Source organism: Cladophialophora bantiana (genome assembly GCF_000835475.1).
Source record: "Cladophialophora bantiana CBS 173.52 unplaced genomic scaffold supercont1.14, whole genome shotgun sequence".
Lineage (NCBI taxonomy): Eukaryota > Fungi > Ascomycota > Eurotiomycetes > Chaetothyriales > Herpotrichiellaceae > Cladophialophora > Cladophialophora bantiana.
Genome location: NW_015971588.1, coordinates 1,014,533 through 1,041,404, shown reverse-complemented (window position 1 = coordinate 1,041,404; position 26,872 = coordinate 1,014,533). Strand labels below are relative to the sequence as shown.

The window sequence follows — 26,872 nt, the reverse complement described above, 5'->3', positions numbered from 1 at the left end:
GTCCCCCGAATGCCCACCAATCCCCCGGATTCCCACGGTTACTTCGGCATCAGAGATATGCTAGTGGGCTGAGACAGGGGCTTCAAGTCCTCCTCCATGCGATAGAGCTCATTTGAAGATAGCGAGGCATGAAGGTGGACAAAATCTATCTCACCACATGTCAGAGGAAATCCATCGAGACTCACGTTGTTCTACCCGGCAGTCTTGCCATAGCCGTCGGGTTATCTAACGACATTCCAATGCGACCTCACAATATGCAACGTCTAATCTTGCCAAGGAGCGGCCTACATTCGCCTTCGCTCTGCGTTCTTCAAGGGCTTGTCAGTTCCAAACATTCCCGGACAGCTCGCCATCCCGAGGCTGATGTGCGAAGAAATGGGTATGTCCGGATCTGCCGGTCACTGGACATGCATCGACGAAGCGCCGAGCCTCAGAAATTAGCCTGGAACCAGGATGGCCGAGTTTCTAGAACTTGATATCCTTTGGACTGTCATGGCATAGATTCAGGTCTTGAGGCATCGTAGCTCTTAGAGACCATTTCCACTCCCCAGGATCAGAGATCAGACTCTGGACCAACCCAACCACCCCATTCCCTCAAGACCGGTCATTCAAGTCGATAAGCCGCAGTCAGAGAGAGACAGAGAGAGAGAGACTAGAACTCTCATATGATTTCATCGGTGGCCCTATGCTGAAACTCAGCATACCAGCCGGCACCAGGGCTTTTCACCATCATATGGGTGGTTCCAACCCCGGGACTATCCGCTGACTAATGTAAAATTAGAGATTAGAATGACTTCTGATGGCCTTTGAGATAGTTCCTCATACCTTCTGGTCCCTCTGTCGGGTTGACTACCCACTTTTCCCTTTCCTGCTCGGACAGATGGCCTCTTCTGCTTTCCTCTCTAGAGTTTACACTGCTAAGCCGGTTGCTCCGCATTTAAATCTCAACTGTTCCAGTCTGATCGTGGTTGAAGGAAATGGCCAACTTCTGTCGAGGACCAACGATAATTGACTCAGTCTGTCCACTGCGCTGAAGAGCCTTGATCGACTCATCAAGAAGAGTTGAGACCATCGTGTTTCCCGCCATTGTAGGAATATACCGTTTCTGCAATGCTGAAACGTGGTTTCAATGGTCGCAGTCGATCACCAAATGCTGTGGCCGACTCATGGCTGGTATATTTCCGCACTTTATCACAAACTATTGCCACAGGTAAACGAAGGATCCCATTATGGACACGACTCAGAACTTCCACGGTCCACCTCGGTCAATTGACACTAGTGTCGATGGTCCAAACGCTCATTTTTCAAGTCAATATCTATACAACCTCGTACAGGGCTTACCTCGTCCGACAGGCTGCTTGTCATCAAACCATTCGTTTTTTCTCTCGTTCACGATCAACGACTGGATACATACTACCTGTCCAATCTTTTTTTAACCTCGAGAACCTCTTCGCGACGCCTCTCGATGATGACCTCTCCCCGAGGCGATGGGGTTCTGTCACGGAATAGCCTAGACGACCCTCCCCCGTCACGCTCATACTGTCTCTCGCGCCCCAGTTCCCGTCTCTCAGCTTCCAGTTTGCGGATTTCCTCCTTGATGTCACGCTCGCTGCGGTCTGGTTTGCGGTCGACCACCAGTGTGAGTTGATCAGGGTATTCTTTTCCAGCTTGCACCAGTATCGACGGTCCAGACGGTCGGTTTTCATATCGGTATCTAGGTGACCTCTCTCGTAAATCTTTCCTGTCTTCATACCATTCGTTTCTTCTCTCGTCGCGTTTATCCCTTCCCCGGTCTTCGTCCCGATCTGGTGCTTCTGGCACGAGATTCTGTTCGTTGAAACGTAATCTAATGAGCGTATCCGGTTTAACTATTGACTCCCAGGTCTCAGGAGAAATAATCTCATCGTTGGATCCGATCAAGTAGTAGCGACCATTTGCAACAGCCTTCAATGTTTCTTGATGGTTGGCGTGGTTAATGATCAAACTCTCTGTATCCTACCCAGAGATCAGTGTCAAATCGAAAGAGCAGGTAGACATTGTCTTAATCTCCATGTACAACATTGCTCCCACGGGAATGAGCAGAGCCATCCAGCAGGATCTTGTAGCGTAAGAAAAGAGAATTTCGACTCCGGAGGCGCTACAGCTCTGGCTTTTAGACCCTCAGCTTCCATGAACTGTGCAAAAAAGGCCTGGTTATCAATAAAGCTCGTTGTCGGTAGAGATCTCACGGAAGAAGACCTCGGCACAGCGGGACGTGCAATATGAGGCTGCCGTTCGCATTGTAAAGACATGTCATCGGAATCTAGAAGCTGTGGTTTCGGTAAAGCAAAGTCTCCTTTAACTCCCTCGACAGGGCTGTGCGGTTTATTGGATTTAACAGAACCTGCAGGATCTTCATGAGGCAAATCTCCATCGTCAGAGTGGCTCGATATGTCGCTGCCTGCAGTGCTGAAATGATTCTTCTGATCATCATTGTCATCTTCTCTATCTTCATCGTCATCTTGCATGTCGGGCGGCAGGGCGAACAGAGCAAGTTCCTCCAGGTGCTCTGCGAGATGACGTTCGATTTTTCTGTACGGTTCACTTTTACGGCACAATTGGCAGACCATCACTGTTAGTAGAGAGGTGTTAGGTTAGTCATGCCAATGTGTCTGAAGATGCAGAGACCAATCTCGTTGTCTCTCGTACATTTTGCTAGGTGTTGAGCAATCAGGGAAAATGCATATATACGGCATTAAGTCCCGAAAAACATGGCGCGCCCAGGATTTCCTGCTGTTCGTCGTCGTGATGAGGAAGCAATATGGACACTCAAATTGCTGCTCATTGCCGTAACCCATAAGCGGTAGAGGAACTCTTATACTCTTCTTACCCACCAGGAACGAGGCAGCATATGAAGTCGTGGACTCTCCACTTACTGATTCGGACTCGAGTTTGGCGATTGGACCTCTGTCATCGTAGTCAGTTGCCAAAGTCCCGGAGATAACGGTGGACACCCCGTCATGGGTTTCGACGTGAACGTGACTGATCCCTTTGCCTAGTTTGGCTCTGTGCCTCGCCAAGGCCTTCAGGTGCCGGCATCTGTTAGAAATGGCTCTTCCCAGCCTATCGACCACTATGGAGTCCGCATCAGGAAACTTTTCCCGTACATGATTCCGATCAAATGGCTCGTATCCGGCTGCATCGTCTTTCTGGTATCTGAGAAAACGGTCCTGTTGTGATGGCTGCCTTACAAGAATAGACATTCGATAGAGGTTTGTGATGACTTGCACCATGTCGTTGAATATTTCCGCAACTTCTGCTTCTCTGCCATCGTCATCATCATCGTCAGCTCGACATTTCTCATTGAATTCAACGAGAATCTCCTCAAGATCTTGCAATGTCATTTTCAGGCTTTGCAGCAAGTTGATGATCTCCGATTTGATGTGCGATGCATTCCTTAACCGGTAGTCGAGGGAAGATTGGTCTTTCTGATGGGCACCAATGTTCGCAGCCCATACCCTCAATCTTCCAAGCTCATCATTCCAGACGCATTTTGGTATGCCGGAGGAGGATTTGAAAAGATCATCTCTTGCCAGAAGACCATTGAATGACTTCAAGCGTTCAAGTAATTCCGTAGATATAGAAGCAGAGGCCATCATACATGCAGATTAAGTCGTCGATATAATGCAGATGAAAACGGATCCAGGAGAGTAATGATCTGCGGGTATTGGATAACGGACACCTTTCAACAAATAAATCGATTTGCAACTAGCTCAATACGTTGTTCATACTCTGAGATATCCCGTAGTCTAGGCTTCGGGGTAATGAAATCATTGCGGAGAAAGGCTTTGATAGCGAGGGCCTCGGACAGGAGATGACAATGAATTAGAGGGGTAGATGAGGCTCACGAGGCTGCAAGTGGGGGCAACGCCAGGACTGGTTAGTAGGTGGGGCCAGGACCGCGGGGTACCGGGAGTTGCCTTCAGTACCAGGTAGCTCTCCACACTGTTTCTTCGATCAACGGCCTCATGAGAAAACCAACTTACCTCAGCAGCTCTAATCCGCAATGCATTTTTCCAGTCCTTGAAGATGTCGGGTTTCGAAATCGCCGGTGTTGTACTCGGAATCCTGCCGATCGTTGTTAACCTCATCGGCGAGTATCGAGAAGGCGTCGATACCGTCAAGACTTTGATGTCAACCCGCAGATATCGAAGAGAACTTAGGCGCTATCGGGATGGCCTCGGCACAGAGAGCACCATTTTTTAGAATACTCTGGAAAGTGTCCTTGTCCAAATAGTGCGCGATGAAGAAGACATAGCGACATTGCTGCAGCATCCGGACAGTGACCTCTGGAAACGCAGCCAATACAATGCAGACCTCGAGAGATTGTTGAAAACCAGCTACGGAGCCTATATGGCGACTATGAATGAACTCGTCTATCTTCTCGATAGTCTGAAGGAAAGGTTGGGCGCCAATTCGTCGCCGTCGAACACGATGCGGAGTTTTAAAAGGATCAGTGATCTCCTTTCCAAGGGTGTCTATGAAACGCTTCTCGGCAAGATCAAAGCTGCAAATCAAACACTATTCACCATTACCGAACAAGTCTACACGTTGGCCGAGACTCGAAAGACCCGTTGGCCGAATCGAGGGTTATTCCAAGACTACGCCAAAATTAGACGGTATGCTCGCAGTGTGTATGACACATTTGTGTGTGGCAATTGCTGGAATTGCCCCTGCAAATCGAAGCACATCCTTCAGCTGCGTCTGGAGAATCCACCACACAAAGGCCATGCCGGTTGGCCGAAGCGTATCCAGACCAGGTCCAAATTTGTCATTCACCGACTTTCACACGATGAAGGTAGCGAGCTAGGAGACTTGAAATCAGGGGAAGAAGTAGAGATTGAGGCAGCTGACCTACAAGATCATGCAGACTCCACAGCATCCCGAAAAGTCACACAGACACAAACCCCTCAAGGCGCGAAGAACAGTGAGCCGAAAGGGGTCCATTTCAGTCTTATCAAGTCGACCCTCGAGACGATCCCGTGGCCGATGAAGGACGACCGTAGTCAACAGATTCTTGATATCTGCAATGCTCTTAAGCTCTGCCCATGCGAAGGTTCGAAGCGCGAACACGTTGGTTTTCTCATCGATGATTTCAATCGCCGTCGGCACGACATTTATATCGTCAGAAAACTTCCAACTAACCAATCCACTCGGTCCGTCAAAAGCATTCTCGCCGATCATTCTTTATCTCCAAAGGTGGGTGGCATTCCACTGCCGCCCATCAGTCAACGAAACAGACGGTACCTTGCGGCTATTTTGGCCTCGGGTGTTTTCCAGCTCCACGGAAGTTGGTTGGAATCTCAATGGGGCCTCAGCGATATCCTGCTGGAGTCGCAAGCAAACTACTATTCTAACAACTTGATCAGCCTTCCGTAGCTATCTCGAGCTCTCGTTCAGGCAGCCTTAAGAGCAGAGGCCCGATCCCCTCGCAAAATGATCAGCCCAGCCATGATCAGAAGCAATGTTCTTTTTCCACTCGGCCTTGCGTTGGTCGAACTATCTCTTGGACAGCCCCTCGAAGTACTATATGAGCCGCAAGACCACGGTGCTATCGAAGCGGTTGCTAATCTCAAGACCGCGCTTCGGGTTCTGGACTTTGTGCATGATAGAAGTGGGAGTCGCTATTGTGATGTAGTGAAAATGTGCTTGCTCTGGACCGGCCCTGATGGAGACCAACTTGACGATAAATCGCTGCAAAATGCGGTCTTTGAAAAGGTTGTGATGCCACTTCTGGATGACCTTGATGATTTTGAGGGAAGCTCTTTTATTCGTTGAGGCACTAGGGCTAACAGATTGTTCATCTTCCTCCTATGCCCTATTTTGAGCCAAGTGCAGGTCTAGTTTCTTTATAAGGAATCGCTTCCAGTGGAGGTGTCATCTCTATTCATCTTCACCGGAACCAATCTTTTATCGTTCGAGACTGCAGTGGGAGTGCAAGGAAGTGGTATGCGAAGGTTCTTGCTTTTGTCGGCCAATAACTCTGCGGCGGATGTGCAGCGGAATGCTTGGCAATGCTACGGTCCGTCACAGAGAGTGTAAGACGCAGGTTCACGGTGGTAGTTTGCCTCGAGAATTACATTATCGCCGTTTGTCCCTTCCAGACCAAGACACTGTCTTTCATTGCCTTCTTACGCCCCAAGTCCCTATCACTCACTGCTGACCTCTTCAGACGCGCCGTGAAGTCGCATCCACAAGACCTGAACGTCGTCGAATCTCCACCAAACTCTTTCCTCATCCCACCCTTCCACATCTATTCCTAGTCCGACATTATCTCTTCCTCAGTCCGCTTCCACGCTGCCTGCGCCCCTCGTTCTACCATCTCAGCTCAGTGACGTCGTGCGCCGGTTCCTAGCATCCCGCTCGAAGAACGGCCACCGAACAGTCTGATCTCATCCTTGTGCAAGCTTCGGCGCATTCCTTGACCTTCTTTCTCCGCTCCAGCCAGCTAGGCAATATTGGATACCCCGAAGCAAAGAACAGATGAGACAATAAAGAGACTGAATCAATAAATACCGGTTGGTGGAAGGGTTTCGCCGGGCTGGCGCAAGCCAGGAGAGCATTGTAGCTAGGTGGTGTGGCTATTGTCTTGTGCTCTCCAAGAGGTTATCCCCGCCTACGATCGTTCCAAGTGCCTGCCTATGCCCTGCACAATCTCTATCTTTCAGCTTATAACACACTTCCTTCCGACTCCAATGCCTTTACGATTTGAACGCGCTTGACTGCTATGGACACCCGCGAGTTTGCCACGAGAGACGAATTGTGGCGCATTCAAGAGACGCTGAATGATCTCTCTGCAACCCAGGCTCTTCACTCAGATCGCATTATGCGTTTGGAACAGAAGACTCCAGATGGCGGCAGACCTAGAAGTCTGTGGGGTGCAAGCTCTCCTTTCCCCTTGGGCTCTTCGCATCATGGTAAGCCGATCATACAAGTAAACGCATCCATACTAAAGCTTATTCTTAGAGTCGACGCTCAACCCGGCTGCTGAAGCATTCCGCAACTTTGATGCAGATCCAATGATCAGCTCCTTAACCTTAGATCCAACCGACGACTCACGGAGAGCCGCTGCGTCAAGAGCCAACTCGGTCCGGTTCGACGAGAGTGCCAACAATCACTATGGCTCCTCGAGACAGTCGATGGAACTACCCACACGTACAGGTAGTGGGCTTGGTGGCCATGCGCTCTCCGAAAGATCTCTTTCGCATCGGTCTGACGGGAGGCCTGCGCCTACTGGATTTGGTCGGACGAACAGCTTCGGTCTTGAACAGAGTCGCCTGCTTGGTTCGATTCACAACTCGCCCCGAGTTTCGGGCAATCCTCCGCCAGGCTTCTTCATCTTAGGACCATGTCCGGCCATCATCCGTTGCTGGTTGACTCAGTCCTTCTCCAACAGCTCTCTGCTGTACGCTGTCATGTGCACTGGTTCAACGGTTTCATCTGTCAGCTACTCGCTCTTGTGTAAACTTGACCTGACCGAGGCCATATTTGGGGATGGAGATAATCGCGCCATTCGACTGCCCGTGTATTTGACCGAGGCCAAGATTCACAGTCCCGCTGCTGTGAGATCAGCTAGTCCAGTCCCACCAATTCCCACTTTGATGGTCAAGTTTGTAATCGACGAACAAACGGTGACGGATTCGTCGATTCAGATTATCCTGGGCAGCGATGTACTAAGATCACACAATGCCGACATCTTGTTCTCACAGGACAAAGTCATGATTTTTGACGAGGATCGAAATCAGGTCTCGATTCCCTTGTGCAGACCCGAAGATGATGCCTCTTTCAAGGATCTGTGCACGGTTTCTCGCCATCGATCATCCTCAATAGGAGAAGCTCTACCACCTCCTGCCTCCCCAGTGGGGGTTATTGGCCAACCGGAAAGGCTCAACACGACCCACAGCATCGTATCATCTATGGCAGCTCCATCCAGTAGTTTGCCCTCTGCTACGCCATCCGAACCGGGAGATATACACAGAATGGATCAGCCCGTGGAGCTTTCAACGCGATCCAGTCTAGATTTGAGTCAGCCGAGACCTGCCGATGACTCCAAGTCCGCGACAGGGAGCGAAAAGTCGTTCACCGCGCCTATGTCGAAATCTGGGTCAGGTGTTTGGTCCAGCTCTTGGCGTTCGGTGTCCTCTAGTAATCCTAACGATGCAAGCTCCAAGGCTTCGTCTAGCTATGCACGACCTCACACCCAGAGAACCATGAAAATCTTGCGCCCAGCGAAGACAATGGCCAATGCGACCAGAACTACCTCTGCGTCGGCCACAAACTCCAATGGCACGGAAGCCACGCAGGCAAAGCCGAACGAAGGTGGAAAGGTTACAGCTCCATCAGATTTTAGCGGAGAGCTGAAATCTTCGCAAGCGACGCCGACAGCAAGGACTAATCCAATCGGCTCTGGTACGGCATTCGGTTGGTTGAACACAGGACCGCAGCGGAAAACAACGGCGAATAGTGGATGAGATGCTTCATAGAAGCCTCTCACTTTGACCCAACGTGGTTGACCTTCGACTAGGAACCTGACGAAGCCCATTTGTTGCCACGATGATGAAGGTAACGGAGGAGCATGGAGATTGGAGGGAGAGGGATGCTTTTTGAGCGCAGGCTTCAGTTGGCATGGGCCCAGTATTCCAAGCCGTTGTCTGGCATTTTCTCATCGAAGCTGGGGACACGCAGGGCAGATAAAATTCAGAAGAGCCTCGTAAGGGGCGAACATTGAGAAAATAATCTGAATATTCATAAAAAGGCGAAGGATGTGTGAGGCTGTGTCCCCACATTCTGCCATGGGCATTCTATTTGCCGCCTCATTACTGAGTACCTTACTACAACTTCGGCCATCGTCCCGTTCGCCCGATTCTCGCCGACAAAAGCTAGAAAGATGTGAGATCATTGTCCATTTGGCGAATTTTATTTGCATGCCTTTCTACTGTTTCTTTCTCATTCGAAACAACTTTTAACGCCGACTTCAGACACAGAAAGTCTCCATCAGTAGAGGGTCTTTCCCAAACTCAGCCCCTCCCCAATCCACGGCCTTCCTTGCAGCTCGACAGACACATTTTCAGTTCATCCGACACGCAAGAGCCCACAAGCCGGAGGACTCAGGATAAAGACTGAGTGAGTGAAACGGCGAGAAAGATGTCGGCGAATAGTAAAAGAATTGGTTAGTTCTTGTGTCCTCTTCTCCTCCTCTTTTGTCTTTCCCATCTGGTGCTTTGTCAGATTCATCCTCTGGGGTGCTCTGTGGTAGAAAGATCACATGCGACGCAGGGTTGAATCTATGTATTGATCTACAGATGGAAGCAAGGACGTATAGATGGACCAGCCCAATCATCGTATTCGAGTTTGAATTGCTGACTGACATTTTATCCCCCCCTGCGGGCTGGCATTCACAGCGAATCCGGTGTTATTGTACGTTTTCTCTCCTGTTTCCCCTCCAAGATACAGACACATGGTACCTATCTTGCCACCTGCCACCTACAACCTTCCTTACCGAAAGAAAACTTTGAGTTTGGCGCTGAAGGGACAATCATATATATGGGTCCCCTCCCCATTCGCCTACCTGCTCAATGTCTCTCGCTCACCAATTGGCTGCTTGTCTTCGCTTTGCTCAGATATGGACAAGCAAGACCATGACCACCGAGAGGGTGATGGCGCATGCAGAATTTGATCAAGTCATGAAAGTTGGCTTGGTTTGGGCAACTATATATTTATTCACTGACAAGCGTTCGCTGCTCTACAGTATTTGCGACATCCAGGAGAAATTTCGCAATGCCATCTGGGAGTTTCCCAAGGTGTATGTTCTCTCCTCCTTCTCTCCCTCCGCCGCCACGGAAGAAATGCATTCCCGCTTTAGGGACGGACCCAGAAATTGAATTTGTTGGACTTTACTTACTCTATGGCGGCGGCCGAATGGAACAGGATAGCTACGAGCCAGAAACTGGTTAAAGCAGGTATGTAAAGAAATGAATGAGATTTTTTTTTTTTTTTTTTGATTTTTCCCACGTCTTTTCTTCTCTTCTGCCCCCTTCCTCTCCCTAGCCTGCCTCCTCCTCTGTTCTTTCTTTCATGCCACATGCATCCATCCTCCCCACCAGGCCTCGCCCTTCTTCCCTTCCACTCTTCTCGTGGAGAAACTAACATCCCACCCCTTTCCCGCCTACATAGCCAAAATCCTCAACATACCCATCTTTGTCACAACCCAGAACGCCGCGCGCCTGGGCTCCACGGTCCCGGAAGTCACGGACCTGATACCCTCGAGCTGTCCCGCGGTGATCGACAAGACCACCTTCTCGATGCTCGTACCGGATCTCCAATCCCACCTCTCATCCCTCACAACCTCCCATCGCGAGAAATTATCCGTCCTCCTCGTCGGCATCGAGACGCACATCTGTGTCACCCAGACGACCCTCGACCTTCTTGCCGCGGGCCACAGGGTCTACGTGATCGCCGATGGCGTCTCGTCTTGCAACGCCGCCGAACGACCCGTCGCACTGGCGCGGCTCGCGAGGGAGGGCGCGACCATCACCACCTCCGAGAGCGTGCTCTTTGAACTCGTCGGCGATGCCAAGGATGAGAACTTCCGCGCCGTCAGTGCGCTGGTCAAGGAGACCAAGGAGGAGACTAGGCTCGCTGTGGAGACGTTTTGTCGCTTGTAAGTGGGCACCTAGATACGTGAGAACGTATGTAGATCCGTACATAGATCCAGGTTTCAAGGGGCAGGGAGTGAGAGGATAGATGGGTGCACGAAGCGGAGGCGGGGAAATGGTCGGGGACTTAGGTGGTAGGAGAAGAAGGAGTCCGAGAATGAGAATGATGGCACTTCGAGTATGACTCCTGTGGGAAAAAGTAGTTGCCCTTCGCAGTCCGCAGTCTTAGCGCTTCAGACAGATGAAAGAAACAGTGAAATGGAGGCGAGTTACCGAATCACACAGGACTTATCACGAGAAGGCAACAATACTGATAGACGACAATCTAATGTATAACTTCATGCTTTTCCCGCATCGAGAACGAAGGAGTGGGTTGCCAGGGTTTGAGATAAGCATGAAAAAAAAAAATTTCAGAGTTGAAAAGATAGTAGTCCGTTTTATATCTGGCGGGTTTCCGTCAGAGAGAAAATCCGAAATCAACGACCAACAAATTCATACCCGCCACCTGATTGTGTTCTAACGCATTGCTCATGGAAGGCATGGAAATCATGGGTCCAGACCACTCCACGCTGCCTGGATCTACAGGCATTGGCCGAGGTCTGCTTCGAAATAGAACCTGTACACTACCGACGCAGATAATATGATACCGCAATAGGGACAGCAACCATTGCAACGACCAAAACTAGACTTCTTGAGAATGTGTCAGCTATGCAGATTGTGATATACAAGGCTGAGGGCTCACCTTGTAGTGCAAATTCGCGAAATGAACGATTTCGTTTTGGTTCCTGGTTTGCTGTTGCCAACTGTCTCCGGCGGCTGCTTCTCAGGGGAAACAGCGCTAGTGGCTTGAGCCGCAAGGGGCGGAATCGTACCATCTGCAGCGATCGAGTAAGGGGGAGGAGCAAAGTCTGGGATCGAATCCTTCCTGGTCGCGACAATATCTTCGGTTAGTTTACCCGCAGCCTCGTCAAAGTGAACCTGCTTCACGCCGCCATCTTTAGCGTGGTGAGAGTCGAGGAGGTTCGACATAACCTCGCCGGCAGGAGGGTAAGGTTCAATGGCTTCGTGTTCAGGCGGCAGCCGATCCTCGCTCGGATGATCAGGCTCATCTTCTATGATAGGAGAACCCTTGGTATTGAGAATTGGAGCAGCGGGCCGCGAGATCTCTTCAGACGGGCATCCCGACACTTGAGCTTCGACGGAAATAACATTGTTGACATTGCCGTGTTCATCGTTTGCTAGGCCCAGTCAGTGCCGACGATTCTGATAGTAATTTGTCAAGAACTAGGCCAGACCTGTTGGGCTTGATTCATCTAGAATCCACCAATCACCAGGACCCAGCCTAAATTTGTATTGGTAATCGCCGGGCTCGAGTTCGATCTTATAGGAGAAGATATTCTTGGTGGAGCCGTCTGCTGCAGTCGATTCAAACCTCATCTCTATGGGCGACCAATCGGTGAACGATCCAGCAATATATACTGGAGGTTGGACGTTGTCCTTTTCAAGGACGATAGTAGTGGACACCATTTTGAAGCTTCGGAAAGTGACAAAGAGTCCGGTGAGCCTTCCAGATAGTGCTCAGTCCACAGAATATGGGTTGGCAACAATCAGAAAGCGACAGGAAGTTCACGGAAAGTGAAGGCGTGGGTATCGCTAGACCGAAAGAAACCATAATCAGCGAAGACTCGAAAAGGTTAAGCATAGGGTTACAAGTGATGAAAAGCCGCGCCGCCATGGTTCCAAGTTGACATGATGTGGTTGGGTGTTGCGAGGCCGCGCTTGAAGAACATTCAGGCCACTTGCCCTGAGACAGCTCCGACCGGCATGACTCTCATGGATGCTCCTTCTCTTTGCTCCGAGGAGTACTTGTTCATTTGCAGGGCACAGGCTGGTCGAAGCTCTACCCCTTGTTTGGAATTGCAGACAGAAATCCATCAGCTAGTCACTGATAACATACATCCATGAGAAGTATTTGTCCTAGTGATGAAGGCTCTGGCACCAACCCAGCCTACCCGATTCCCATGGGTGCGGACCAAGCCACGGAAGAGATATTCATACTTAACGAAGATGGGAAGCCTGCAATCGCAACGTACCTCGTGGATGACGGGAATGAGAACTGCCTTGCAGCTGCGGAGCTATCAAAAACAGGAACTGTTAATCGGCAGCAATGAAACCCAAACCGTAACGGCCACGACAGAGAAGAGAAGATACGGGCCTGAGATCCGAGAAACAGAGTCGGCCAAAGCTCTCCAAAGTCAGGAGACGTCAGCTTTCAAGTATAAGAGCGGTTATACCCGATTGACGCTCAGCACAAAATCCGCCAATGCTTTCGGACCCAGATTGTGTGCACGGACGCAGCTTTGTGGGAGGAAAGGGATGGATGTTGTGTTCAGGGCGAACCGAGGACGTGTCATCCACGGTAGCCCTCCTTCCAAGAACAGCATGTCAAGAACACAAGGACCGGCTGGGAGACCGAAACCCAGCGTCATATAATTCCAACTGTCATACCACGCCCCCCCAGTTTTCCGGGGAGCGCATGGGCGTGAGCTGCCGCAACAGGCGAGCCTCTCCATGCCGAGTCGGACAGGGGAATGGTGGAATGAACGGCATGCAGCAGCATTAGCTTGGAGGACCGGGGCCTTTGTCTGGTGCCCGCAAGGTTTGTGCCGTCAATGCATGACATCCGACTCACAAGGGTGCAGCTGGCTGACATGTGCAATGTTCCAGGATTTGTTGGGATGTTCGAGTGCTATCATGATTAGCCCCTCCTCGCCTTCTTCCGCCAAGGGTCGCATCGCCATCCGCCATCAGCCATCAGCGCCAAGCCACAAGCCACAAGCCACGAGTGGCGGCGGTTGTCGCCAGAAGAAAGCCGTTGAGCGCACTGGGAATCTCCTCAGTCACCCTTTCGAAGAGAAGAACAGGTTTCGGGCAATGTGTGTATGTGACGACTTCAACTGCTTGCTCTTCATGCCAGTCAGCAGCTATTGGATCTGCCCGGGCTTCTTGCTGCGTGAGCGTTTCTGCAACATCGCCTTCACGGACGGAGAGAGTGGTATGAGAAGAAGAGGGTTTTCTGTAAGGGAACTAGAGGTTAGACGGGTGTGGATGACATTTATATAGGCCTCAATAGACGGATTTGCACCATCCGGTGGAGGACGAACAGCCTCGCTTGGGCGGTAACATGTGAAATTCTACGGCTACGTGCATCGAGTCATACAGCATGTGCTCGAGAGATACGAGACACATTTAACCGGCCACAGGAAATTGCCCTTTCTCATTATCTGTGCATATCTCTGATGATTCCTTCCACGGTCTGCGCTGATTCTCTGGTCTTGGGACAGTAGTGCCTCTTCAACAACTCTAGCTCCCAAACGCCGCTACCGGTCCCCAACACATTGGTGCCTTCCACACTCTCGCTGTCGCCCCGGTACACGCCGTCTCCTTTTCTTTCGTCGCTGTACCACAACGCCTCGATCTTACGGCCGTGTTTATCTGCGATCTTGGCCATCAGATTGAACACTGCCAGGGTGGATTTCTCAGGCAATTGCAGCGAGACGGTCAGGAGGCGTTTGAAGAACGACAGGACTGTCTGTGTGGGCGGTGGAGACGAGGGACTTAGCAGGATAGATGTCAAGACGCGCGTGAGCAGGAGGATGGGTGTGGAGATGTTGATTCTGTTGTTCGCTGCGTTCGACGACGGAGCCTTCGACGAGTGTGGATCGGCGAGATGTAGCGATTTCGGCCCCAGTTCAATGTCCGCGTCCAGTGAGAGCGGGTATAATGAACGGTAGATATGCCCTGTGAAAAAGCTCAGGTCGAGATGCAAGCTTGAGGCGGCTTTGGAAACATCCTGGCCCGAGAGCAGCGTGAATGCAGTCTGCGTCGCAAGAAGGCTTTCGCGTTTCCTGTTGCGGATTGTCTCGGCGTCCAGGTTTGTCGCCTTGCTCTCTTCTTCAACTCCGCCCTCCACATCCAGCTCGCCCCTGACCGCCTCATCAGCTACGCCCACAATCTCCTTTAGCGCCTCTAACACATCTCCAAAAAAATCCTGATTGATCAGATGCGCGTACTTTGCCAACCCTTCCAGCACAGCACCCATAAGCTCTGGGATCCTGGCCTTCAGAACGCGAAAATACGTGACAAATACCAATTTCAACGTTTCCGACTGCATTTTCTCTCGCTCTTCGTGGTTCACCAGCGCTGAGGCTTCGGCCATGTCTTTCTCGACTTCACGCCGCTGCTTGAGCAGTTTTCGTTCGCGTTTGGACAGGTGCTGAGAGGCCTGCTGCTTGACCTTGCGTCCATGCACCTTCCCCGTCTGTTCTGGTCTGTCCGGTTTGCCGGTTGAGCCAGGTGGTGCCAGTTCAGACAAAAGACGTAAATGGAAGAACGTATTCAGCACTTCTTCCCTGACTCGGTAGTCTTTAGCTTTCATCATCTTAGTGAGCAGGCTGACGGCTTCAAGTGACGGGGCTCCGTCTTCATCACGCGAGAAAAACTGCTCAAGAGTCTCCACGCATTTGAGGAAACCAGGTGAGGGTTCTCGACTCGAGACCTCGTGGACGAGAATATTCAACAGCTCCGTCCGGAAATTGAAATGCGGTACAGAGAGGAGGAGTGTGCACGCGCAATTGATCGCAACACTTCGCAAGGACAGTGTATCTGCATCACCTTTTCGACCTTTTGCGAGACCGCTCAGTTGTTTCAGGTATGCTTGATACCCAGTGACGAGAGCGTGCTCATACTGTCTCGTTTGTCGCACGTCCTTGGAAATCTTGTTTCCCAATTCGTCATCCTTGTAAGAGCGGATCCGGTAGCCCGGAATCACGTCCTTATACACCGCTGCTTGTGCAGCAAGGACCAGTTTCTGAACCACGATTGCCGAAGTTGACCCAGAGACTTGTGCCAGCTTTTTGAACGACCCGGCGTGTTCTTCGGGGTCCTCATTTAGGAGACTCACGATCCGGGCAATCTCTTCCTTCGCGGCGACAATTTGTTGCTTGAGAGGGACTTGCGGAACGGCAGGTTCTGTCTCGGTGGGAGGCGTCTCGTCCTTCTCGTCGTCCTCGTCATCAGTTCCAGATCCCATGAAACTATCGGAGTCGTCTTCATTCTCAGTCGGTGCCTTCTCTTCTACCCTTTGGGTCTTGCCTTGGGGGGTCTTGATCGGGAGTCTCGTGGATTCTTTGTTCTTTTTCTGCCTCGACTTTTTCTCATATTCTTGCTCAAGATCCCAATCTGCGGCGCGGACGAAGAGGTCGGAAGCCTTGATGGTTTCTGAGACTTTGCAGTCATCGATGAGCGGAGAGAGTCGCCTCCGTTTTGTTGGACGGCCGTGAGGCATGGCTATGTTCGACGAGGAGCCTGATACACCGAGCGCTAAGTGCGAAGGCCGCGGAGGATCAAAATTTCCGCCAAGCAGAGGAAAAAGAACTGCAACCCCAATACCAGCTTAGGGGGGTGCCTAGGGGCCCCCGACTCGCCTAAGTCACCCGTTTGGGAGCTTGGGGGTCGAGAAGCCCTGGAGCCTTGGCGTCGGCAGTGCGAACATACCAGGCAACTGCAGCGGGGAAGCAAATAGCGAAGCAGGAGGCTCTATGCGGCGCAAGCAAAACAGCCTGCCCAAAAGGGAAACCTGCCATGTCCCTCTCCCGCCGTTTCTCCATTAGTCAGATGCAGATGCAGAAACTTATGTCTCTAACCAAGACGCATCAAGAGAGTGGAACAATTTACTTCTGTTGTGTCGCCCTCAATTACTTATAGGCAACAATACCGTCCCTTGCCTAGCACCACGGCGAAACTGCTCAGCTTTGCGCTCCACTCTTCCCACGACAGCAATGCCTTCTACCGTGTCCGACTATTATCATTCATTGGAGTCTCGAAGTGGCTACAGGCTTATTCTAGGGGGAACGAGGCACTTTGGATACTACAAAGAGGGAACACTATGGCCCTTCCCTATCGGAGCTGCCTTGCGGCGGATGGAAGAGCGCCTCTACCTCACACTTGGCCTGAAAGACAACTCGTTGGCGCTAGATGCCGGAACAGGTAACGGAGACGTTGCGATATTCATGGCAAAAAATGGTCTGAGAATAAAAGCCATTGACCTCCTTGATATGCATGTGCATTGGGCCCGAAAAAACGTCATGCACAAGCATTTAGGAGGCCAGATTGAGGTATCAAGCGGCAACTACGAGAAGCTGGACTTTGACAACGATACATTCGATGGTGCCTATACTATGGAGACCTTGGTCCACGCTGGTGATCCCGACCAGGCTATGAGAGAGTTCTACCGCGTTCTGAAACCCGGTGGAGTTGTCACACATGTCGAATATGAACACGACATGGATAACAATCCAGTCGGACGAAGTGCTATGCGTCGAATCAATGCTTACGCACACATGCCTGCTTTTGACCAATTTCCCTTGGGTACTATTCAGAAAAAGCTTGAAAATGTTGGCTTCCAAGATGTGGAAGTCCAGGATCTTTCCAAAAACGTCGCTCCAATGATGCGCTTCTTCTTCCTCTTAGCCTACATCCCTTACCTCATCATCAAGTTGTTCGGCATGGAGGCGTATTTCGTCAACGCGATGGCTGGTGTTGAGTTATGGCGTCACAGCGAAGATGTTCGGCTCTTGATGGTCAAAGCCAGAAAGCCACTCGAGTTTTCAAAATCGGATGAACTGAGAAGAAGATCAAAGGAGACGGGAATGAATTGAGTGAGGATAAGCCCAACCTGGCCAACCTCGCATGAGAGTGGGCTAGGCTAGAAGGCTAGGGACGGTTTCCGGTCTCATCTGCTTGAGCTGCCAAGTCCAGCTGGTCGGGGAAAAAAGTTGCCCCGAGGTTCTGCCGCTCCGCAAAAATCATTTCGGGCTCGATGTACAAATCCTCTTCTTCCCACAACACGGTACTCTGCAGACCTCCTAGCACACTCTCTGTAAGCTGGCGGTTTCTTTCAAGGGTAGAGCTCAATATGAGACCCCTCACCGATGTTGAGACTCAAACTCTCTTTACAAAACTGGCCAACTACACCGGCCGCTCCCTGACCCAACTCATCGCACCAAGCGACTCCCCCGAAAAAGACGACCGCTACGTCTTCCGCTTGCACGAATCGCGCGTCTACTATGTCCGTCTCTCGATCGCGAACCTAGCCACTTCCGTTGCCCGTGACAACCTCCTCTCCCTTGGCACCTGCATTGGAAAATTCACAAAGACAGGAAAATTCCGTCTCCACATCACCGCGCTGGATGTGATTGCTCCGCATGCTCGTTACAAGCTATGGGTCAAGCCAAATGGCGAAATGCCGTTTCTATATGGCGGGAATGTAGTAAAAGCGCACGTGGGTCGGTGGAGTGAAGATTGTCCTGAACATTCAGGCGTTGTGATCCTTGCGATGGACGATACCCCCTTGGGCTTCGGAGTTACTGCGAGGAGCACGGCTGAGGCGAGGAAACTGGAGCCCACCAGTATCGTGGCCTTCCGGCAGGGTGATGTTGGCGAGTATCTGAGGGAGGAGGATAGTTTGTTCACGACTTGACCGCTGGGTTGCAAGACGATTTTGTGGAGTTTTACAGCAGATTTTTGGGGGGCGGACAATCCGATACAAATGCCAGCGGATCAGTGGGACATTGTCAACCCAGGTTGTCGCGAAAAGGTATTGGGAGGCAGTCACCCCTATGCCATCACTCCGCGCTTCCGATATGCCATTGAGAACTGAGAACCTCGCTCGAAACGAGAGCAAGAAGCACCAAAGAGCGAGCAGCCATACCATTTTCAAGAGCATTTCTTTATTAGACGATGTTCACAAGGAAGGGCTGGCTTTATTAGCGCCATGAATATGGTGTATGCTCAAGATGAATGGACGATGGAGTTGGGCCGTTGGGCTTGGACAGAGGTCTCAGTGAGAGACCTACGGAAGAGGAACGAGTTGCTGACCGCAGATCAGTCAGTTGGTGTCACCGGCGTCTGAAAAATTGTCATGAAAGGGAGATCAAGGTTGCTGGGGGGGAAGTTTGAGGAGCTCGAGATCCAACACAACGGATCGTTATCTCTCTTGACCAGACCCATTGTATTTTGTCCGGACCATGGAGTGAGCTCTAGACGCCCGTGTGAGTCCTCCCTATACACGACGCGAGATTCTGGCCGTGGCCTGGTCAATATCTATCCCATCATGCAAGGTCTTGGGGAGGAGGACGAATGTCGAGGATGTTCTGCGCGGACATTTTTGCATGAGATCACAGACTTTCAATGTTTTTCTTGCCCTGGTCTTTGCAACGCTTCTTCGGCAAAGACTCCTGTCCTGCCTGTCGAACTGGGAGTGTCCTCCGCACCTCAAGCAAGCTTGTATGGTTCAATGTCACCCACATGATCTTCCAGTTTTGGGATCTGTTCCTGTCCCCAGCTTGAGCTCACGCCTCAGCCCTCACTCCCCACCCCTCAGACTAGGATTCTCATAGAACGCAGTATGTCGTCGACATTATCAATAGATCCTTCCTTTCCTGGCTATTCACCCCACGGACCTCCGCACCTAGTACTCTTGCAAAAACTTGACTTTATATTAGTTAGCCTCGCGACGAATCCAAATTCAAGCTACACATATGAATCCGGGGCGATGATTGGCGGAAGCTCATCGGGAGTTTTCACTCCTTGACAGAAAGCTGGTGGTGCTGGAGGGGTAGAGAATTGGAGTGGAGTTTTATCGGTCTCTTCTTTTCGCTTGCAACAAAAGCCGTGCGGACGACGTACGGAGGACCCTCCCCATGCTGCGAGTACTAACACGGATACAGTATTGGTATGGTCAGCTGGATGTTGAATGATCACGCGAGCAGTCGCAATCAGTCGGCAATGGAAGGCTTCAGGACATAAAAGGGACAAACGCCATTGTATTCTGTACATGTGGGCAAGTTAGTCGGCCACCAAAGCCTCATGAACACACTTGCTTGCCACGAGGGCAAATATTGTATCTTCTTTTCGCAGTCCTCACCGCCTCCCCGAGACTCCGTCGTCTATTTGCCCTTCGAAACCAAATCCTCAACGGTTTTCCTCGCCTCTGCCGCCTTCTCATCCGCCCAGTCCGTCGCAAATTTCGTGTGCTGCCTCGTCTGCTTCCACGCTTCTTTTACAAATCCACTGATTTGGGAATGAGTTTCACTGATTACGGGCACCTTTTTTTCGTACTCCCAGATCAGGTCCGAGGTATTCCGCATCGTCACTGGAATGAGATACCAACCCGCCGCAATGCCCACCGCAAGCGGGAAAGTCGTTCGCAAGAATATTCCGCGGTTTCGAGTTACTATGGAGCCTGTAAGTGTCGCCACTAACACGTAGATAGCTCCGGGCAGGAGTTGCTCTCCGGTCTCGGGAGCTGGGGCCAAGGAAGCAATGGTGTTGCTGAAGTCTGTTTCCTTGCGGAATGCCCATGACAGGAATTTGTTGAAGGATGTTTCGGCGGAAAGAGATCGGTCATACAGAAACAAGCGCGCTTTCTTCACCTGCTCTGTGAGTCGGTCGGTGGGTGTAGGTGAGTGTGTGTTTGGCTTGGAGACCGGCGAAGTAGGGGAGGGCTCCGGAGTGGTTGGTGCGACTGGATAGTCGGAGTATATGGGTTTCTTGTCAGGGAGCTATAGAGGCGTCAGAAAAGCAACTCTAAGGCTGGAGGGGATCTATTTTCGCACCTCATCTTTTGAGGGAGCTTCTGCATAAACTGTGCGGAATGGTGAAGGAAATGAACGGACTTGAGTTGCGGCGGTTGCTCCCAGAGCGAATACTGCGGCCTGTTTCGACTATGTAAAGGTTAGTATCGTCGTGTAGGTCTGCGAAAGCCACTTACAGCTCGCAGGAGCCTTAATCGCGCCATGTTGAGAGTCGTTGGGTAGAGACTGTAGCTGGCGCAGGCTTGGATAACATTCGAGATTCAATCAGTCAGAGCTTTGGACACGGATCGGCCAAGCGGCCTTGGCACGCCCGCCAACTCCGAAAAAATATCACATTGAACATCACCTGAGCTTTTATCGGGATTGCCTATTATCAAGGACAGACCAGAAAGCCTCTCCTGAGATCTTCCGTACACGATAGGGTTTGCGCCCTCCATCTCGAAGGTTGACTGTCTTCGTTGCGTAGACATATCCACCACACAGTAGCCTTTAGCCAAGATAAAGATGGCTCTCGTCAAACTTGAAAGTCAGGAGCTGTTAAGCTGTCACCTTAATCCTGCATATATTTGTAGGGATAGCCTTTCTAGAGTGATAGCTTTATATGGCCTAGAGGCTAGATGATCGTATCGTAATATAGGTTATGAAGTTGTCTCTAGAAAACTTCTAAAGCTATCGATATATTATAACGGAGCACTTCATGGTTCGGTATGCACGTGCAACAATGCACAGAGGCCTTTTCTGCAGGTTGGTACCTTGAGAACGGCTTTCTGGCTGATGGTAGGACAGAACAACAACACCACCACCACAATAGAGGTGGCGGCGACAACATTCAACGGCAGGAAGAGACGGTAGAGACGCTTAAGGACAATAGAATGCTATGTTCAATCTGTAAACGAGTGGAATGCCAGCAAGGACCCTCAGTTAAATGCCTAGAAAACTGGGCCACCCACAGCCAGAATGAAGTAAAGCCCTCTGTCCAGACATGTGACTGGCCACTGCACAACCCTTAGTGTTTCCAAGGCAGTATCACAACCATTTCACTTGTTATGTGATTTCTGTAATTTTTAAATAAGTAAATATAGTAGTATTATAGTGTAGATTCTTGGGTCATGGCTTTCCCCTTTCGTGGGTGCGGCTCGCCCGTTTGCTCACCTCAGAGATGGTACCACGACCACCTCCTGACTGTCCTCTGAGAGATATCCAAACAATGTCAAGGCCTCAATCGTCGCTGGTGGCCGCGATCATCATGCCGGCAAGGGCAAGCTCCGAGTCTGAACCAGGTACCGGCGTTGTTGATTGTCTTTCGCAAAGCCTGGTATACATCAAATTTTCTCTTGGCTAGCAGGGACTCCTGGTCAGGGAGCGTTCCAATCGATGTGATGTAGTCTTCGGAGCTCGCAAGGATCCATCTGGCCACGGAAGGGTATTCCTGTGTGACCCGGCTGATCCACATTTAGAGCGGTAGAACGGATAGTCTGTGGTTAGTCCTAACGATGTAACGAGAACGTATGAGAATAATGGTGTAGTCTGGTTAGCAAGCCCAGTCTCCCGCTGTTGAGCGTGTGGAATTCACAGAAATGTACAAGCGACCTTTCATACTCACTCGGCTTAAATGGAACTCAGAAAAATGAGTCTAAGAACGATTGGATGCACATGATGTGCTTGGTGATGGTGTCCTCTGCGATCTCGAGACTGGGGACATCGCCAAAGAGCTGTTGGGCGTTGTAGATCCGCTCACTGGGCTCTCCATGCTTCCATGTCTTCTCATTCCGTTCCGTGCTTGTGCGCTTTCCATATTCTTATCTTTTCGCCATTCGAGCTCCGGGGATTCCCTTATTGACTCCGGATTTGACCAGTCTAGATTTCAACCGTCTCGAGGTTTGGTTTCTCTCTCCACCGGGCCTGACCAGGGTGTTGATGTCTGCGGGACTGTCGTGTCGCTGAAGTTTCACTGTCGCCCCTATTGCCATCTGAAGGACTTGTCTTAGAGGAGAGTTCCTGCTCCTAGATTGATTACCTATAAGGTATCATCCACAGCCCGGCCCAGAGGAGACTTCCTTTATTTTCACACTCGGAGAGCTGCTTCCTTGATCTTACAGTTTCTTGGTCCTCCGGCGTTGTTCATGAGCGCGTTTAGCGACTTGTTTGTTGATAAGGGATATGCAGCCTTCTCCCCCTTCGCAAGGGCTCCATTGCCCTTGGTCCAGACGACAGATACAAGTCTCTGGCTTGCGTTGGCATTCTTGCTGCCGAAAGCTCTAATGATACTCTGTGAGCCTCATGTCCATCACCACCGGAAACGAGCAGCCGGCATTTGGTATGAGACCGAAAGATTAAAGCAACTCGCGCTTAGCTGCGAGTCCTCGGAGTTTACGATCGAGGGTTTGGCTTCAGACCCTGAGGCTGTTGGAGTCAATGTGATGCCGTAGATGCCATTCCCAGGCATTGCAGAGCTCGTCATCTTACTTAATCCCAGTTGGGTAGTGTAATCTGCTACACCGTTACTCTGTCCCATATCACCAGACAGCGACGTTCTGCATGAATGTGGCTCTTCATTGGCGCGCAATGGCTCGTTAATATTTAGGTGCATGTAGAACCAATTGAAGTACTAGATTCTTGTAAATTTGGCCATTGCGACAGGAGCAGCGGTCTCTATTGCTTAGATAAGCGTTTGTAGTTAACAGCACCACAAAGGGTGATTTCATTGTCATTATTAATCTGCATATTGTCCCCAGCTGCCCTTTTGAATCACGCTGAGGTTGAGATAGGGAGATACGAGTACGAAATTTCCACTCAAGGAAATCGCTAGGTTTGCAACTGTTGATTCAGATTAGTTCACCTGGGCGGGGAGAATGGGTCATGCTCTGAGGTGAGGGGCACCACCTGTTGTTATTGCACGCGGCACCGCCTAATTCACCAGCCACGTGCAACAAGTTCGGGTGCCGATGTTCCCGTATCATCAAGTTTGGAATCGAGCGTAACTAATGGATTGGGTTGGCTTTAAATTAGTAACACGATATGCACATATTCGACTCGGTTGATAGAGGGTGACATTTCCACTGATTTTGGGTAAGATATGACCATGTTAACGGGGGCCTGTTTCTTAAGTATGCGTAAAACCCTGCCAGCCAGTTCAGTTCGTGAACTGGTCTACCAACTGGCGTGGACTCCTATGTACCAGCGTTCTTTGTGGCTCATTCGCGAGCCAAACTCCATTGCTTAGATTTGTTCAGCCATATATCTCCACCATCTGAATTACCAGTGAAAAGGCGAGCATGTAAATGGTGCAGGAGCAGTGTTCGCTTTCTGTTATCCGCACCGCCAAAAACCTTCAGTCCATCAATGATGATCTGGTTGACTCTTGCCTCTTGTTCAAGTCTTGATTCTGGAGGCGAAAACTCCTGCCGGACGTGGCTGATTATCGAGCCGAGGGTAGTTGATCTCAAAACACACATTTGTGCCTCTGGAGAGGTGGAGAAGCTCCCTTCGCATACTTCTTCCAACCTTGATACAAAAGATTCGAATTTTGAAATACTGGATTCGAGTGGCACCAGTGTATGCGAGAGGTGCAGCAATACAAGAAATGTCCCTGACTGCACGACGTATGGTACTGAGTGGTCAGACACAGTAACAGCGTTTGTGAATTTGTTCAGGATCTCCCATAGTTTCTTTCTCGCCGTAGTCAATGACTGATAATATCGACAGGTTAATTTGGAATCCACGAAGAATTCGGGCAGATCCGAGTTGTCGGACCCAGGTGGAGGAGTTGTAGTACAGATATGGCCAAAGTTTGCGAGAACCGAGTGTAAAGAAGACAAGAAATTCGTTCGAGTCACTTGCTGCTCAATCTCAGAGGAGAATTTATACTCGGCAAACATGTACTGGACTGAAACATAGAAAGGGTCCACCAGCTTCGGCTGTAACTTGGGGATGTTACTCATGCCACCACGCTGAGCCAAGATAGCACCTAGGCATTTCATACTGTTCTCGACTGATCGAGTTCTCCCCAAAGCGAACTCGACTAGTTGAGTGAAAATTATGGCGGCGAGCACAGCATCGATATCTTGATTCGGATCTTGTATAACATGGCTCAGCAGTCGGTGAGTATGGTTTTGTCGTGTTGAAACCCCCATGTCGATGGTACCGGTTTTCTGCTGATAGTAATTGCTGGCGATGGTTAAAATTGAGGCGAGGGCGACCTCGTAGGTCTGCACTCCTCGCGTCCCCAATTGTCGCAGGGGACAATATATGCCGTCGGGTCGCGTGCCAAATATGGGCATTGGCATTTCCCTGAAATCTTGTCGAAGTTAGCAGGAGCCTGATCTGGGATTTTGGACCTACACAAATGGACTAGCGATCGATCCCGAGCACTTAATGAGCCGGGCAACATAAAAAAGGGGTCAAGGACTCGATTGAGATTGCACTGAGGAGATAGTGACGGACTCTGTGAGCAAGCAAACGTGTGCGACCCATCTCCTTTCTTCGTCTGATAATCATCCCCGCTCGACTGATGAATCAATTCACGTATGGCGATGGTCGTTCTCTTCTTGTGTCGTGATTCTCCAACATCTGAGAGTTGATTGTCTCGTGAGCGCTCTACCTTGGGACTGAGAAGGTGTTCCTGCGGTCGTTTAGAGGCTTTTAGCTCTCGCCTGCGGGCGTGCGTCGCCTTAGCAACATGGCGATTGATGAAAGAGAGAGTGGATTTCTCCTTCCTCCTGTTCTCCCAAGAATTCCCAACGACAAGAAAAGCAACCTGCTTAGAGTGGTCCATTCGGTCTTTTGACCAAATGTTGGTTCTTCAATATGTTCTGGCTCCTCTAATATATAAGATGGCAGGAATGACAGTGAGAGGATAAATTTCCGATCTAGGTTTTTCGAGCTCGAGCCTTAGTTTAAGTCGTGGAAATAGGCCACCATGACACTCGTCCTAAATAGGAATGCGTAGGAGGAAGGAAGACGACGGAAATCTGCCGCATTGGTGGTGGCGATTGGCCAATTAGCAGACTGAGTTGTTAGGACTTCTGCCCTCTGGTTTCAAATTGTCAAGTGCTAGCACCAGACGCCTGGCATTAGTTGAGTCTTCTGTTGCGTCCTTGAGGCTATCTACCCACTAGGTTTAGACTAGGCGTGAACGAATTCTACCCAGCAAGATTTCAGATGGAGGACTGAGGCTTCTAGGCGACAAGTCTAGGCGTCGAGTAGCTAGTGTGGGCTTGTATTTGCAATGCTCATTATTTACACATTGGTTATCATATGCCGTGCCTAACAGTAAGGTCGTTGCGTGGTGCAGCGGCCATCCTGAGCGTCAACCAAAGACGTAGTATTCACAATGTGAATGATTCCTGTGCTGGTGTCTTCAGCGCCACGACTACCAGACGTAACGTTGGATTCATAGTTTTACCTGATACTCAAGTTCCCTCAATAGTATGCTTTTCACCGTTGTTCTTGTCCCCGTGGTGAATCAAAATTCCCCATCCCAAACTTAGAAACTGTGGCTTCGCACGAAATTCCGAGTCCCGAATGCCGGAAATAGTTCCCAGGTTCCTATACCTTCAAACATCTTCACCCCTAAACATCCCTCCTGACAACCGAATTTTCGCTCCAGAGAGACTCGAGTGGTTTTGACGAGTCTGGCAGAGAATTATTTGCTATTATTCCTGTCAATTTGGCTACTCATGGAAGGGGTGCCACGTTTTTCTTAGTTTGGTTGTTATATGAAATAAGCAGATCTTACTATTTCTCGTCCAAAGTCTCGACCTGTTGCCCAATACCCTTGGCATAGTTTAGCTTTTTCTTTCGAAACATGCGCTGAGATGTTCGATTCCGCTCTCTCCATCTCTGCCTCAAAAAACTAGAATTAAATACTGGCAAGGGGCGATTGGACAGATGCATACTGCACTCTTAGTTTGCGTCTCGGGGGTTTCGTTCCGACGGTTCCCTATCCGGTTGTTTGAATTTATGTCAAGAGTGGGAGTGTCAGAGTCGGTAGAGTCGTAGCTAGGAATCAAGCTGCACTCTGGATCTTGAGAGACTTCTCGGTCCCGGAAGAATTTTAAATTTCGCCCGTCAGGAATGCATCTAGATAGGGTTGAAACTTAGGTTCGAGTGAACATCTAGCTATAATGGAGGCAGCGATTCTTAATATACAGCATTAAGTCGTGGATCTGATATTCCCGGTAAGGGCGCAATGTCGGACCCTTCCGAACCAATTCTAGAAGAAGACGACGTGCCTTTCGGTAAGTGGCATGGGACGAAGTGGCCCATAGTGGTTGATATAAGACGGAGGCCGGTCAAGACAGCTTGTTGTTCTTGCGGGACTTGATAAGTTGAGTCCGTTGTAAGTGTAGAGATCCCGGTGGCGGCATTTCTTCAATTTAAATGCACCCAGCTCGATAATTCTGACAAAGAGATTAGCGAAGATGCGTGCTAGGCGAATTTCCACGGTTTTCATTTGAGGCGTGGCGTCCAGGAGGCGCACCCTCCAATACAAACCTTGTCCGGGAACGACCCTTACACAGG

At 50.4% G+C, this 26,872-nt stretch overlaps 11 protein-coding genes across 11 annotated transcripts; 6 read left to right on the top strand and 5 right to left on the bottom strand.

The window, feature by feature from the left end:
• Positions 1-1,413: 1,413 nt before the first annotated feature.
• Z519_09175 (uncharacterized protein) lies at positions 1,414-3,635 on the bottom strand (the record flags this gene model as incomplete). The annotated part of the gene is made up of 3 exons (XM_016766899.1): positions 1,414-1,984; positions 2,071-2,571; positions 2,689-3,635. The coding sequence occupies 3 exons, from the start codon at positions 3,633-3,635 to the stop codon at positions 1,414-1,416; spliced, it is 2,019 nt and encodes a 672-aa protein (XP_016617197.1).
• A 433-nt stretch (positions 3,636-4,068) lies between these two features.
• Positions 4,069-5,418, top strand: Z519_09174 (uncharacterized protein; the record flags this gene model as incomplete). Its single annotated transcript, XM_016766898.1, has 2 exons — positions 4,069-4,172; positions 4,260-5,418. 2 exons carry the CDS (start codon positions 4,069-4,071, stop codon positions 5,416-5,418), a joined length of 1,263 nt encoding a protein of 420 aa, XP_016617196.1.
• Positions 5,419-5,475: 57 nt separating this feature from the next.
• On the top strand, positions 5,476-5,817 carry Z519_09173 (uncharacterized protein; the record flags this gene model as incomplete). Its single annotated transcript, XM_016766897.1, has 1 exon — positions 5,476-5,817. The coding sequence occupies one exon, from the start codon at positions 5,476-5,478 to the stop codon at positions 5,815-5,817; it is 342 nt and encodes a 113-aa protein (XP_016617195.1).
• Positions 5,818-6,766: 949 nt separating this feature from the next.
• Z519_09172 (uncharacterized protein) lies at positions 6,767-8,510 on the top strand (the record flags this gene model as incomplete). The annotated part of the gene is made up of 2 exons (XM_016766896.1): positions 6,767-6,956; positions 7,006-8,510. The coding sequence occupies 2 exons, from the start codon at positions 6,767-6,769 to the stop codon at positions 8,508-8,510; spliced, it is 1,695 nt and encodes a 564-aa protein (XP_016617194.1).
• Positions 8,511-9,943: 1,433 nt separating this feature from the next.
• On the top strand, positions 9,944-10,703 carry Z519_09171 (uncharacterized protein; the record flags this gene model as incomplete). The annotated part of the gene is made up of 2 exons (XM_016766895.1): positions 9,944-9,998; positions 10,213-10,703. The coding sequence occupies 2 exons, from the start codon at positions 9,944-9,946 to the stop codon at positions 10,701-10,703; spliced, it is 546 nt and encodes a 181-aa protein (XP_016617193.1).
• A 614-nt stretch (positions 10,704-11,317) lies between these two features.
• Positions 11,318-12,221, bottom strand: Z519_09170 (uncharacterized protein; the record flags this gene model as incomplete). Its single annotated transcript, XM_016766894.1, has 3 exons — positions 11,318-11,384; positions 11,437-11,932; positions 11,990-12,221. 3 exons carry the CDS (start codon positions 12,219-12,221, stop codon positions 11,318-11,320), a joined length of 795 nt encoding a protein of 264 aa, XP_016617192.1.
• A 1,753-nt stretch (positions 12,222-13,974) lies between these two features.
• Positions 13,975-16,041, bottom strand: Z519_09169 (uncharacterized protein; the record flags this gene model as incomplete). The annotated part of the gene is made up of 1 exon (XM_016766893.1): positions 13,975-16,041. One exon carries the CDS (start codon positions 16,039-16,041, stop codon positions 13,975-13,977), a length of 2,067 nt encoding a protein of 688 aa, XP_016617191.1.
• Positions 16,042-16,534: 493 nt separating this feature from the next.
• On the top strand, positions 16,535-17,413 carry Z519_09168 (uncharacterized protein; the record flags this gene model as incomplete). The annotated part of the gene is made up of 1 exon (XM_016766892.1): positions 16,535-17,413. The coding sequence occupies one exon, from the start codon at positions 16,535-16,537 to the stop codon at positions 17,411-17,413; it is 879 nt and encodes a 292-aa protein (XP_016617190.1).
• A 257-nt stretch (positions 17,414-17,670) lies between these two features.
• On the top strand, positions 17,671-18,234 carry Z519_09167 (uncharacterized protein; the record flags this gene model as incomplete). The annotated part of the gene is made up of 1 exon (XM_016766891.1): positions 17,671-18,234. One exon carries the CDS (start codon positions 17,671-17,673, stop codon positions 18,232-18,234), a length of 564 nt encoding a protein of 187 aa, XP_016617189.1.
• Positions 18,235-19,702: 1,468 nt separating this feature from the next.
• Positions 19,703-20,553, bottom strand: Z519_09166 (uncharacterized protein; the record flags this gene model as incomplete). The annotated part of the gene is made up of 3 exons (XM_016766890.1): positions 19,703-20,317; positions 20,372-20,479; positions 20,527-20,553. 3 exons carry the CDS (start codon positions 20,551-20,553, stop codon positions 19,703-19,705), a joined length of 750 nt encoding a protein of 249 aa, XP_016617188.1.
• Positions 20,554-23,544: 2,991 nt separating this feature from the next.
• Z519_09165 (uncharacterized protein) lies at positions 23,545-24,630 on the bottom strand (the record flags this gene model as incomplete). The annotated part of the gene is made up of 1 exon (XM_016766889.1): positions 23,545-24,630. The coding sequence occupies one exon, from the start codon at positions 24,628-24,630 to the stop codon at positions 23,545-23,547; it is 1,086 nt and encodes a 361-aa protein (XP_016617187.1).
• Positions 24,631-26,872: the final 2,242 nt, after the last annotated feature.